The sequence below is a fragment of the Nestor notabilis genome, unplaced genomic scaffold (genome assembly GCF_000696875.1).
Source record: "Nestor notabilis isolate BGI_N333 unplaced genomic scaffold, ASM69687v1 scaffold2501, whole genome shotgun sequence".
NCBI classification, from domain to species: domain Eukaryota; kingdom Metazoa; phylum Chordata; class Aves; order Psittaciformes; family Psittacidae; genus Nestor; species Nestor notabilis.
The window spans coordinates 21,309-35,916 of record NW_009914939.1 but is presented as its reverse complement, the minus strand read 5'-3'; the positions used below and the strand labels follow the sequence as shown (position 1 = coordinate 35,916).

The 14,608-nt window shown below is 39.9% G+C and overlaps 1 protein-coding gene across 1 annotated transcript in view; it reads left to right on the top strand.

Moving 5' to 3' along the window:
- Window positions 1-14,608, top strand: part of NELL1 (NEL-like 1 (chicken)) — a gene marked incomplete at both ends in the record, with an annotated part of 49,538 nt that overhangs the window by 24,851 nt on the left and 10,079 nt on the right. Inside the window, 6 exons of the mRNA XM_010023886.1 lie at window positions 698-770; window positions 1,012-1,094; window positions 5,255-5,389; window positions 6,251-6,353; window positions 8,978-9,051; window positions 14,243-14,342. Coding sequence (XP_010022188.1) covers window positions 698-770; window positions 1,012-1,094; window positions 5,255-5,389; window positions 6,251-6,353; window positions 8,978-9,051; window positions 14,243-14,342 — 568 coding nt within the window. The remainder of the gene's footprint in view (window positions 1-697; window positions 771-1,011; window positions 1,095-5,254; window positions 5,390-6,250; window positions 6,354-8,977; window positions 9,052-14,242; window positions 14,343-14,608) is intronic.

Here is a 14,608-nt window from a genome sequence, read left to right as displayed (position 1 = left end):
GGAATGGTTGGACTTTTCCGACTTGGTTGATTTTCTGATTCCTCCCTCCTGTCATGGCTAGTTCGGTTTCGGGCCTCATACAACCTGCAGTAGCTGGCTCTGATCTTGGGGGCCTGATTTCTGCTGGCCCTGCATAGGGCATCTTACATCTGCTGGGGTTAGAGAAAGGATTTAGGTCTAACTGATGGCACAGTTACATGAGCTGCCTGTTGAGATACAAAGCTAATACGCTAAACTAAACCGAACAACTCAAGTGTAGACTCTTACTTACCTCTTGCACTATATCCTTATCTTTTCACAATATTTGTTTTTACAGTCATATTACCCTAAATGGCTGAGGAGTATTGCTGTGTTTTCCTATTGTCTTTTGGAGAAGTGTGTTATAGGCTCGAATATTGCATATTATTTCCCTGCTTTTTCACCAGTCTCACCCCATTTTAAGACATTTAAGCAGCTTATATTTGGTGATTGCAAAAGACAAGTATTACTTCTGTGTTTTATGAAAATTAATATCCAAGCACACAGGAAGGTGGGAGGAGTTGTTATATTTTGTCCTTCTTCAGTTATTTTCCTCATGAGAAGAATGAGTTGATCAGTTTTTTTTGTATCCATTTAAGAAATGACTTGTGCAACAGCTTGTACAGATGTAAGTGAATGCTTGCAATCTGTATTACCAGTTTTCTCTTCTTTTACAAAGGGTGTTATTCAAGATGTGAAAGTCATCTTTATACCTAATGGCTATATAACGCAGTGTCCCAATCTGAATCGCAGTAAGTAGTAATTTCTTTATTCTCTCTATTTCGGACTTTTCATACCAATTCTTCCTTTGTATTAAAAAGAATTGTTTCAGGCTTGTCATTTTTGCATGTGCTGACTTCCAGAAGGCAAAAATTCTGTGTAAACAGATTACATTTTATGTTCAGATAAGTTTGATGTACTGTTGGTTATTTACGGGTTATTGCGTTTTTCCTTCTCTTCCTTTCCATTTCCTTTTGCTCTTCCTTTATTGAGCATGCCCGACCTGCAGCGATTTCTTAAGTCTGGTGCAAGGAATCATGGATTTGCAAGAACTCCTGGCAAAAATGACTGCAAAAGTAGGTACCTGAGCTTCTTTGTTGATTGCCCATTTCATTCTGTGCCAAGACCAACATGAAAGGATTTATTCCTTTTGCAGTTATTCTGCATTTTCATGGTAGAGCCATTTTTTTTCCTCCCTCTGCCAATAGCTGTATCTGCAATGGACTTAGGATATAGCTTCAGGGATGTCACTTAAGCCTTATACATTTTCTATTGCCTATCTTATTTGTAAGGTAGTGACAAAATACCCAGAGTCTGATTTGTTTGTAAGAAGCCTTCGCGTGATTTCCCTTTTCATGCTGAGGGATAAATGCAGATGCAAAGGAGTTCCCTTTGAGGACAATTTCCAGAAAACCGATTCACACGGTTCCCTCACCATATGATGCTGCAGCAGGTGTGTATTTGCTTGTGGGAGTCCTATGAAGTCTTCAGGACTGGTGTAGTCTCCTTCCTTGGAATTGCAATGGGTGCCCAAAATGGAAGCGCCTGTGAAGCTGTTGGCTGTGTGACCTTGGCATCACCTTGGGTCAATGGTTTTTACCAGTGTTCAAGTTAACCCAGCTCCAGGTGTTGGTTTGTGCTTGCTGGTGGTTTTTATTATTTTTAATTAATTTGTTCTTTATTTTATTTTTGGACTGTGAATAGGCCGAATGAGAAGCTGTAGTGTTTGGTGGGGTTTTTTTGTGGATTTTGGAGATTTTCCTTAGGCTCTGCTCCTGCAACACACAGTCAACCTTTGTGTTAACCAAGGCCTTTCAGCTAAGACTGTGGTGAAGTTTTGGGGTAGGAAGCTGTGTTTTGAAGGTGATTGAACCCCTGATGTGTGTTAAAGGGCAGTCTGTGAAAAATTCTTCAGGTTAACGTTGGTGAGCCATCTAGTAAAGGACAATGAATTGTCTCATCTGAAACAGCACTTAGGCATTAATGACTTACGGATTTAAGTGCGACTACAACAAACCTGTAGATCCCAGTGTAGGTACCAAATGGGAATTTCAAAACCAGGATTGCATAACAGTGCTACTAGAGTAAAAGCATTATGCTTTTTACTGTGCTGCCTTTAAGTGTTCTTTTCCTTCCTAATAAGAAAGGGGAAACTTTGTTTGTAGAGAGTGTGCACATTATCCTGACAACCTACTTATTCTCTGACATACTCTGGACAGGCTGACTCCGATTGCGAGATGCGAAGCTTTTAGTTGAGTTTGCTGCTAGCACTGTGAAAGAGAGGCAATTATTTTGAGTCCTGCTGGTGGTATGAGCAAGTTCCAGTTATTCACTGTACTGAGTAACTTGCTTTCTCTGCTGCTGATTATAATTTTGCTTGCTAGTACTTTACAAGAGGAAGCAAGTTACACAGTATTTGTACTACAAAGACTTTGTGCTTCCATAAAGTGATGCTGGGACAATCCTTCATTGCGAGTTCCTTTTCACTTACAGCAGTCCACTGCTCTTTCATTGCTGTCGTTTCAGAATTAGTATTGTCCAGGAAAAGTGCATGTAGCAGGAAATGGAATTAATTTGGTAGGCAAATGCAAGTTAAAAATGGAGGGATGTGAGTGAAGCGTGAAGGTTTGTATCTGCCTTTTCAGTTCTAGCCCCAAATGGTACTAATATAGATAAGGTGTATCATATGGGAGTGATGTTTGGGAACGCAAAGAGCACTTGGCAACATTTGGAAGGATATTTCAGCTAATTCGAAGGTATTAATTGTTTTATTTAGCTCAATAGAACCTTTTCAATTAAGGCTTGAAGTCTAGAAGCAAAGAGAATGTTTCTGGTCACTTGAGTAGGGCAGGTAACAGTTAAATGTTGTTTCTGAACAGGTTCTGTGGGCTGTGACACATTCATTGACCTGTGTGTGTCACAGGGTTTCTTGGTGCATGCCTTCTTCTGGTGGTCTGCTTGATGGATTTACTATGTTTAAAGATATTTCTTAGATCAGGAGGTAAATGGTTCTTAAGTACGTAACACTTATCAAGATAATGTAAATGACAGTAAAAGTTAATAAATTGAAAATATTTATTCTGTTTGGGCTATCTTCTATTTCTAGGAAATGATTTCTAGGACAAGTGTCACTTTCAAATCTGAAATTCTGAAGTCCTTTCTAAAATCTGTGCAGCCCACTTATTTTGGAATGTTCATTTAAGAAAATAAAATACAAGATATGTAAATAGGGTAAGACAAATCAAACACCTTTTTACCAAAACTGAGTATTTTTTTATATGCTGTAAATGCAATGACCTGAAAAGGTTTTCTACTGGGAACAAGCAGCTCAGTAAGAGGATAGTTTTCTCTCTAAAATGCAAAAAGCGGTTTTGAAGTCACTGGATGATGCTGAGTCTGGGGGAGCTGAGGATCAATCCCCTGTTATCCCAGAGTAGTAACTTGAGAAATAAAAAGCTTTTATTCAGGGATTTCTCTCATAAGGACTCCAGAGAAATATTTCTTTTTCTTTCACCTAAGTAAGTTGCTTTTTGACAGGCATGAAAGAAAAAGGACATATTAGAATACTTTCATTTAAAGTGGGTGGAATTTCAGAGGATGGAAATATATGAAATACTGGTCTATGGCATTATGTAAAAAATAGCACTGTACATGCCTTGTTTAATAAAATTTGCTACTATTTAAATGTATCAACCTTTAATATAGGATAAATGTGTCATAGCCAGATAGAGTACACATTCAACTTGTCTTCTGCCAGGCTTAGGTAGCCTTGCTATTAATGACTTATACACATAAGGCACATGTGAAGGTAAAAAATCAAGACCTTGGGAAAATCTCATGTAGCTGCACCAGGGTAATTTTCAGAGCAGTGGCAATTCTAGGGCATGGAGAATGCACATAATTACTTTTAAGTATTAAGTCTGTATTTATATATTTATTATGTTTAGTATTAGTAAGTAGGAAAGTAATTTTGCAATTATTCTGCATTTTCTTATGCCTTTCTTTGAGGGATAAGAGATGATGGCACTGGGAACAAGGTGGGCATAGATGGGGATGTTCCTCTTCGGAGGGTGGTGAGATGGTACCTTTATGAAGGGGAGGTCTGTAATAGGGCTTGGGAGAGGGTGGTTCAGAAAGTCTTGTTCTTTTCTGCTCCAACAGGAATGAGCATCGTCCCCTCTTAGTATTGCATAGTATCTCATGAGTAAACAAAGCAATTGCTAGCATGCAGGTGTAACGCTTGGAAAAGTTCATAGAATCCCAGACTGGTTTGGGTTGGAAGGGACCTTAAAGCTCACCCAGTTCCAACCCCCTGCCACAGGCAGGGACACCTTCCACTTGACCAGGTTGCTCCAAGCCCTGTCCAACCTGGCCTTAAACACTGCCAGGGATGGGGCAGCCACAGCTTCCCTGGGCCACCTGTGCCCAGTGCCTCAGCACCCTCACAGGGAAGAACTTCTGCCTAAGATCTCACCTCAATATATCCCCTCTGTCAGTTTAAAGCCATTGCCCTTTGTCCTTTACGTGCGCTTGTAAAACATCCCTTTCCAGATTTCTTGTTGGACCCTTTAGGTATTGGAAGGCTGCTATGAGATACATCAGTTTGTGCTTCTTGATACACATTTTAGTAGTTGGCATTGAGCAGGTGATGGGAACAGCAAGGCATGGTAAGAGCTACCCACCAGCCTAGGGTTTACTCCAGGAGCATCACATTCATCACACTCTGGGAATATTTTGTACTACGCTTGCTTTCCCCTTGAAATCTCACTGGCTATTACAAGGTTAAGACCTTTCTCAAAGTCAGAAAGTATTAGTCTGGCTGCTGCTTAACAGTGATGAGATAGTGGTGATTAGGACAAGTCCTTCTGCCAGTCTTTGTGCTTTCTGATGTGTTACCAGGTTGATGAGCAATTCAGATATTAAAAAAAAACAACCCACGACTGTAGTTTGTGTACTTTTGGTGGTGCTTAGACATTCCTGAGACCATCTCAGTGGGGTTTGTTACAGCAGAAAGGACAGTTGCACAAGTCATAATCTGGTGTCAGTTAGTATGGATAGCGCCATCCAAGTCCAGTGAGTGGGGTTAGTTGGCATCTGCTGACATCCTGGTTCAGTGTTTTGAAGGCTACAGTCAGACTTGGCTTGGCTAAAAATAAGTAAATTGCTTTCTCATATTTGCTTTTCTAAGTCATGTGCTTGAATTGCAGAAGTCTCATCAAGTTTCTTTCATTTATAGTTAAATTATGCAGAAACAAGACTGAGTCAATTGGAAGACTGTCATTGTGAGAAGACTTGTCAAGTAAATGGATTGATCTATAGAGACAGAGACTCATGGGTTGAAGATGATCACTGCAGGAATTGCACATGCAAAGTAAGAATTACTAATGAGTTGAAGGAGTAGGACCTAATTAAAACATGGAAATGGTCTTTGAATACATAATGTTAACTCTGAGAATTATTCTGGTTTTAGTATGCATCCAGAGGCAGTGTGAACAATAGGGAGGGAAATGGTGAAATAAATCAGTAAAAACCTGGCACCACTCATGTGGCAGCTTCAGAAATAAAATCTGCTTTCCCCTGACAGCGCTTTCATATTTGCTCTCATTATATCTGTGAGGACTTTCTGGTTTTGGGGTGAAAGCCTGGACTTGTCTGTGTTTGGTTTGGAATTCTTTTCACTGCAGTAGTTTTTTCAAAAAGGCAGCATTATCTTAATAGTATTCGTAGCTGCTTAGTTGCATCTTGCATGGTAACAACTTGCAGATTCTGGTTTTGGTGTTGATCACTCTGAAAACCCGAGGAATGGAAGAGAATTAGTATGTAAATCTTGTCTTGTTGAAATGATTTGATAATCTGAAGAGAGTCTTTGTTTGCTTGGGAAAATGCTGGTTGTTAAAATGCTGGTTGTAAAAAACCTCTGAGATGATTGGCACAGCCTGCAGAAAGTGGTGCTTATGTTCTTGTCAAGATGGACTTAACGTTTTCCAGTTAAAGTGCTTTGCTCAGGGCAAGTGGGGAAAACCAACGGTAGTATCAAAACGGCATGGTTCACTTTCAGATGCATTTTGTTTCAACTTTGTAGCTGGATAGGTTTATGCTCGTTAGTGGAGGCTGGGTCTGTATTCCACAAGGCTGTTTTCATTTCATAGTTTTTGTTCTGTTGTGTTTTGTATAAAATACTTGCTAATTACAATCGTCATAGTTGAATTTTGTCTTAAACCCCTTTGCTTAGAGTGGGGCTGTGGAGTGCCGCAGGATGTCCTGTCCCCCTCTGGATTGTCCTCCTGATGCTCTCCCAGTGCATGTGGAAAGCCAGTGCTGCAAAGTGTGCAAGGGTAAGTACATCGCACAGACCTCTTTCAGTTTCTATTTAAGCAGTGAAACTTGTCCTGAAAGCAGGCACATTTTATGGCTTTCACAGGTCCTGGTAATTCAGGTAGCATGAGTCACAGTGGGAAACCTGATTTAAGAAGGAAATACATAATTTCTAAGAAATGAAGAAGCATTTCAAATTTCTGAGATTGTCATTTCATCTGCTGTCAGTGTAAAGTTATTCATGTTTGCTTGGGGCTGGGAAGCCTTTTACTTGGCTTCAGCTTTTATCTCCTGCTGGTGTTGAGGAACATCAAGCCTATGGTATGAACTTGCTGTAGCAATGAGTAATAAACTGAGCTGTTATCTTTGTGCCTATCTTATTTCTGGTTGGAAGGTTGTTGTCTAAAATAAACATGACGACTTCAGACCCTGGGGTAGTACCATTGCATGGAGTGTTAGTTTGCTGTGTTGAACTTCAGAATAAACTCGTGAGAAGAAAGTAAAAAAACAAGTAAATTTTGTGGTCAGTGTTACTGTCAGCTTTCAGTCCCTTCTTCTGGAAATGAAAGCTGTAAGTAATGTTCTGGAAGGAATAGTCAGTATTTTTGCCTTAATAGTAGTACATGGGGCAAAGACAATTTATCTGTGGAAATTTCAGCTGAAAACTGATGCCAGTCTTATCATAAGCACAAATGATATATACACACATATAGATGTATTTCCCTCCCTCCTCCCCACTCCAGTTCTTGGAGAGTAGTAAACTTCATGCATAAATGTTTTCATAATTCATTAGACAGGGATGTTGAATTATTTGAAGATTTATTAAAAAAATAGTAACACTTTCTTTAGCATTCTGTCACCCTTTTTCAGTCACTGAATTCATTAGTCCCATACACAAATGTCCTTTAGCTGTGATCTTGCACTTGCCCTTGTTTACTCATGTAATATCCTTTCTCTCAGCTATATGTTAGCGTGAGTGTTCTGCTTACTAAAAGATGCTTATGATCAAAGTGCTGGGATGGTGAAGTGGCCATGCTGGCCTGCAGATTTTGTCTCAGAATATTGGTATTTGTAAAGCTGAGAGTCTAGAAAGTTCTTTCATGAATCTGGGTGCTTCTCTTGCCACTCCTTTGCTGACATGCATGTATTGCACACTGGACAAAATCTGACACCAAGGAGTCATAAGACACAAACTTGTAGATTCCACATATATCCCTGTGAGTAAACTGTGTTCCTGTGATTTGTAATGGGAAGATGAACAATCAAACTTGCCTTTTGTCAGTGATTGGCACAAACTTGACTTGTTATTCTGATGAGAACTCAGCATGTCAGTCAATGGGAAGAGATGTATGGGAGTTGATTGAAATTGATTGTAAATGCCAGCTCCTTGACAGAATGATGTGCTGAGGCCAGAGTCAGTCACTTTTGGGTAGCTGGTAGTAATTGCTGAAGCTTTCCGAAGAGCTGCACTGCAGGTGTTAATTTCTCTGTGCTTTTCCTATTTAGCTCTGATAGAATCATCAGTTGTAATTTGCTGTCTCTAGGGATTAGTGAATGGCTGGATTCTTGAACAGGTTCCCATCTTAGCTGAGGGTTAACGAGCAGAGTAGCTCTAATATCTGACATGTTAAGGGTTTTAAAAATGAGGTGATTCTGTTTTGATCCCTGCCATCTTGTGTAGCCTTTCAACTCATATTTGACAAAAGACTATAATTTTGTTTGAAATCTCATCATTTTTCTGAGTTGTGCATTAACTTGCTGTCTGGTGCATCCATTCTTTTGTTAAAAGCAGTGATGTTAGGAGAATAGGCAGGAAGAAAAAGGAAAATTCTCGTAATCATCTTCTCCCAAAAATAGTTACTGAGATTTCTAATTTAAACAAAGCTTCCTGATCTGAAGTTTTCTTCATAGGTGTGATCAAAACAAGTCAGGCATAAAAACTAGGGCAGCTTTAGGAAAATGAGGATGCCAAAAGCAAGAAGCCTGTTTTTTAAATGTGAGTTGCTGATGAAAACTGGCTTCTCCTGAAAACCTTGTGCTCTTGTGTTTTGGGGTTTTTAATCTTTCCTTAAAGCGATGAGGATTATCAAGAGTGTAAGTTGAAACTAAAAGTCCTTAGAAGCAAATTTATGTCTGAAGGTTTCTGAAGATTCATCTAGCAGTCCTTCATGTTTAAAATTTTGGAATCAAACTGGCCGTGACAGTTGCTGCTGTGGAAGACTCCTTTTGGCATCACCCATAAAGGGAGGACACATGTACCTGTAAGAGCTTGGTTCCCTTCCCTTAGTATTTAGGAAAGAAATTGAGTTGAAAGAGTTACTAGATAGTCTGGGACTGTTTTGGAGAACTGAGTGCTTTCAGTACTTCCACTTTCACTGTGCCTATACCTTTTCTCAGGAAACTTTTAAAGCTTTGTTGAATTCCAGGGATGACCCATCCCTGGCAGAGTTCAAGGCCAGGTTGGACAGGGCTTGGAGCAACCTGGTGTAGTGGAAGGTGTCCCTGCCTGTGGCAGGCGGTTGGAACTGGATGAGCTTTAAGGTCCCTTCTGACTCTTGTCACCATTCTGTGATTGTGATTTGTTTTCAACTTAGATACTGATTTATTTATGTTTAATCTCCCTCCTTCTTCTCTCCAATTACAGCCAAGTGTATCTATGGAGGCAAAGTGCTGGCAGAAGGTCAACGAGTGTTAACCAAGAGCTGCAGGGAATGTCGAGTAAGTTTTGGTTCTGTATACTTTTCCTGATTTTAAATGTGTATGTAGTGTTCAGAAGTGACAATGATAAATTAGTGCATTTCTTCAGGCTTCTTTCCTGCAAATGTGACATCTGTTGTCTTGAAAAGGTGACCTTGAAGTCAGTGAAAGCCACAAATACAAAGACAAGGCAAGGATATGACCCTTGCATGGTAATAAAAATGTGGGCAAGATGACTTGGAAAGATGTTTTCTCTTCGATCCCCACTTGCATGAACCCTAGAAAAAAGCATCAGCATCTTGAAGCGGTTACTAATTCTCAGCAAAGTTGCTAAAATTTGAAGCAACCCACCTTATATTGTTTGAGTTACTCTATATTTCCCCTAGGATTATTTTAACTGTATGTAGCCCTCCTAATAATGGAGGTAAATTGCTAAGTATGGCACTTGACTGGGCCCTGCCTTGGCAAGTTTGTGATTCTTAAGACAGCTACAGTCAGTATTTAGAACCCATGTAAATGGAGGCTGTGTTAGATAGGAACATTCAGGGAGTGTTAGTGAATATCAGAGCACTGACAAAGATTAAATGACCTGGTTATTGTTGTGCTTGTAGCTGAGTGTACAGAGTAGCAATTTGATGTTTGCTAATGGAAATGGACAATAACTGGTTGCAGATGTGAAAGCAGCTTGTTATGCAGAATCACTTTGCTGCTGTTAGTGTTTAGCTGTATAGGGGTGCTCAACATTGTATATACAAATATGTGGGCAAGGTCATTGCCTTGAAGAGAGACTAAGATACCTGTTACTTATAATATGACATGGAATGTTTATTTGGCAGGGAATGTGCCTATATAAAATAGGAAGAGAAGAGGAGGATTTTCACATTAAAGTAAAACCAGAGTGATCTGAATGTCATCTGTGGAACTTCTCTGTGCTCTAAGTGAAAGTGTTGTATTATCATTATGAGTATGTTAATGAATTAACGAATACTCACCATCAAATATCTGCCATATTAGAAAGTACTAAAATAACAGTGAAAGAACTTGTGCATTTTGGTCGTTGTTAAAGGAAATAGATATGGCAATGCTAATTGCAACAACGTTGCTGTTTGTATTATTTACATCTTAATGGAGACTATTGATAAGTATGTGAAACAGCATGTGTGGATGCGATGCCATGAAAAACGTGGGTCCATGCCTCAAAAAGAAAAGGAAAAAAACCAACCTGGTATTTTCAGAGCTGTGTTCAAATAAGACATTAAACCTCACTGGCAAATCTTGTCATTCTGACTCAGAGTTTCTAAGTGGGTGCTGTCACAGAACCAGTAAATTGAGGTAAAATGAAATTTATTGTTTAAACTCAATTAAAGCTCCATCAACATCAGCTACAGATTTGGGATGTCACATGTGTTTGTCGCTACACTACTGATTCAAGAATCGAGTCTTTAAGTTCATGGCCAGTGATACCAAATGCACAATCACTCAGCTCATGAAAGGAGGGCTCCGAACCTTGAGGGATTTCCTTGGGCAGCGTCCCGACCCCAGGGTCCCTGATTGCAGACCTGCTGCTCTGAAAGAGGACCAGCTCAAAATGACTCTCCAGTGGGTCTCCATTTACACCCTGGTCAAATCTGATCTGTGGTCAGATGTGGTCATGTAAATCCCCTTTTGCTGAGAATCCCGATTTCCTCACCCATAGAGGGTAGGCATCAACTGTCAATTTATTAGTGTTGATAAAGATGACTTAAAAATCTCAGCGAGTCGCTCTTGTGTTTATAAAGGAGGATGTATTTATAGGTGGGGTAATACCAAAAAGTCAAGTTGAAATTTCACATTTAAATCTTTATTTGTAGGTAGATACGTTATTATTTGCACAGGCTCTGTTCCAAGCTTAAGAGGCTTTTAACTTTTGTATTTTTTCCATCTAACAAAAGTACCATTAGATTTATTGATGGATCCAGATAGAGCCAAGATTTTCTTTATCAGGCTGTGTGCAGGGGTTTTTTTTAATTTCTGAAAACTAACCCAGACTGAAAATGTATTAATGAAGCACATCCTCGTACCATAAGCACAGGTGTAACTGATGGGCAGCCATTCCCAGCTGGTCAGGGCTCCACTGGCTTTCAGGAACCTGGACTAAAAAGTTTTTCCTTATAAAGATAAGGAAAAATGTGGTTCCCAGGGTCTCAACTGAGGACAGTGCCTTGAACGTTCTCCTGAAAGGCTGATTAATAGTAGCTAAAACAAGGGGGAGGGTGGGGAGTGTGTGTGTGAGGTGAACCCCAAACAACAACCAAAATTCCCAAGTAACCTTATCTGAAATTTTGCTATTTTGCAGAGCTCATCATCTGAGCTGAGCTGTTTGTGGTTCACATTTACACTGTCTTCTCTAATTAGGCTGATAGCCAATTCTTTTTAATGTACTTACCTTTGTAATGACAAGAAATGGAATTATCCTGTTGTAAATGTTTGACTCCAGATCACATTTTTTTGTGGATTGGATGTCACAGTTGGAGCTTGACCTATTTATTTCAGAAGAATGTCTTTTTGACATCTATTTCTGTCCAGATTCTAGGACTACAGATGTGAATGGAGTATAAAAAGTTAGTAATTTTTCTAAGGCTGCCTGAAGCAATAGTGCTAAAGTGTGAACTCTTTGTGCTTAATCTCAGTGGATAAAATCTGAAATATAATGATGATAATTCTTATAATTGGATCTGTACTAGCTTAGAACAAATTGATTTGATTCCAAAGAATACTCAACATGGAAACATTTTAATTGTTTTAAAACTTAATTATACAAATACGTTTGATTTGTTTTCCCAAGACCCAAGTTTTGCAGAAAATGTGAAACCTGGGAAAGAAAATCTTCCTGTCATTAAATAAAGGGAAATCTCAATTTGTGTGGGTTTTTTTTTTCATCTCCTTATGATTCACTAAAGAAGGCGTGAGCTTGGATTGAATTTATCTCATCCTGATCACTGATTTGACTTTCATATGATTTCTTGCCATCTTTTTGACCAGATCTGTTGTCACTCAGAGCTTTTTGTCCGTATGTTGACTTACTGTACCCTTGCTGCTGCAATTGTCTGGTCTGAACTTGAACAGGAGACGAGTTATAGCCAGAGCTTTTCCAGCTGGTAGTTTGATAACATGATAGTAAATGATGGCTCAGCGTGTCTGGTTCTTTTATCACTTTTGCTGCTGCAATTGCACAGGCAACCATAGGGGATTCCTCCCTTTCACTTATGGAAGTGAAATCAGGAGACCTAATGCCTCCATTAACTCTGCTGTTCTTGTGTGGGCACTTGCTTCAATGATGCATGCTGAATGTGATGCTGTGGATAGCTGCTTTTGGAAAACCTGGTGCCTGTGGGGTTTGTTATATGCTTTTTCTTGACAGCAACTGCTGCAACTTGCCAGTGAAGACAATTGGGCAGTGAGAAAAATGACTTGCTGCTGCTTCACCTTAAGACTGCAATCTCAGGGCAGTGAGCAGCAGTGGTAGTGGCAGTGAGTAGCAATGGTCAGGTTTGCATTCCCCAGGTCTGCTGCTCTTCTCAGTCCCAAGTCCTGGGAGCTGCCGAGCACTTTGTGCATCATTTGCACTCTGTAGGCTGAGCAGGCATTTCTACGTTCAGAACTGAGTAGGGCGGCTTGATGCTATGAGAGCTCGTTCTGGAGATTGCAGTGACAAAGCTGAAGCAGCATGGCATGGCTCAGGAGGCTCATCACCAGCAAGGCTTTGACCTGGACTGGTTCTGGCACCTGAGCTAGTGTTTTGGCACAGTGTGGCACAGTGTCTTGTAGATACAAAAGCTGCTTCTGGCTAGCAGGGGTGGCTCTGTGTAGGGTAGTTTCTTCAAACACAGGAGACACATGGGTGTTTTCAATATCCTCTGTTCAAAATCACTTCTCTGATCCCTCAGATTATGAGAATGGTGACTTTCATAACATATTCTGTCTTCTTTTGGTATTGGTTCCTGCTTTCTTAGCCCTAGGTCTATTTGAATCATATTTTTAACCTTTTCTCTGCAATCATGATATCTAGAAAAGGTAATTTATTTCTCTGAAGAAAGCAGAAACTCTCGTTCCATCTTTATGTTCCAACAGCTGTGGCATCCTGAAAACTATTTCGGGAGGAATGGGGGCTAGATTAATATTAAAAAGGTGTATTGGCAATATAGCAGGCTGCCTGCTTTCTAAGTGGAGTTTCACAGCCCTTCGGAAAACAGGATTAGTTGGGTGTGGACAATCCTGTGGGATAGTTATTGCAGCTCCTACTGAGCAAAACTCCTGTTGTTTACCTGTGTTCCCCTTGCCAGTTTGCAGTGATGGCATAGCTGTAGAAGGGATGTTGGAGAGGTAAATTATGGTCTGGGGAAGGCTGGAGGGGAGATTGGGGAGAAGACTATTTCGGGACAAGATGTTAAGAAACAACTAACTAAAGCAGGACAGCTGTTTGGTCTGGAAAAAAGGTGATGGGAAGAAGATGGAGTAAATTTTGGTTTACAATCTCCCCAGAAAGGCTCTACCAGCGACTAGACCTCCCACGCTCAGGCTTATTCTAAATTAAACAGAAATCAAAATATGTCGACCTTGATTTCCATTTTATACAGCAATTCCTATGTGGATGCCTCAGTATGGGATTTCTGCTTTGCCATGCCTTTGAGGGACCTAAATTGTGGAAATCAGGTGTTGGGTTGTTCTAAAGACCAGACCCTTTTAATCGGATGCAGCAGAACAATCCACGACATGAAAAATGTTGACTTCTCTCTGCTGTGTTGGAGTTCAATAACTTATCAGTGAGTTATGTAGAATATGAAACAAGAGGAATCAAACTTGGACGTGTTAAAGCAGGAAGACTGACAAAATCCTGGAGTGAAATTCTTTAGTTCCTTCAAATACTTGGAAGGAAAAAAACTGCACTTGGAGAAAACACATTTGGAAAAACTACTGTAGTATTTTGAGCTTACGTACCTTTTTATTTTTTCCCCTTCTAATTCCTTTTCTTTCAAGGCTGGGCAGAGAATTGTCTAAATAGATAACTTCAGGTAAGGTGTTGTGGTGGAAAGAATGAATTTAACTTGCTGTCTGCCCGTTTACCAGTGTTGTTACTAGAGATTACTAGTGTTATAGATTGGAAAATATGTGATGTTTGCCATTGCATGTGTTTTCATCAGTGTAATGTTATAAAAATGTTGTTTATTTTCAGAATGGAGTTTTAGTAAAAGTAACAGAGACTTGTCCTCCCCTGAATTGCTCAGAACAAGATCATGTTCTTCCAGAGAACCAGTGTTGCAGTGTTTGTAGAGGTAAGACAGAGACTGTGCATGCTTGGAGGGAACATAAATTGCTGTCTCAACAGGGGGGTACACTGGAAGGAATGATTCCTTGTTAATGAGATATTAGGTACCTCTATAAACCTGATTCTATAATTACCTTCATGTAAAACCAGTCTGTGATACTCTTTTGGTTTGAAGACTTACTAGGTAAAATGCTGAATAATAATTGCTCTGAATTAGAGAGGGGGAAAGAGAGGGCGAAAAGACTTGGAGAGGGAGGAAAGGAAGAGTTAGAG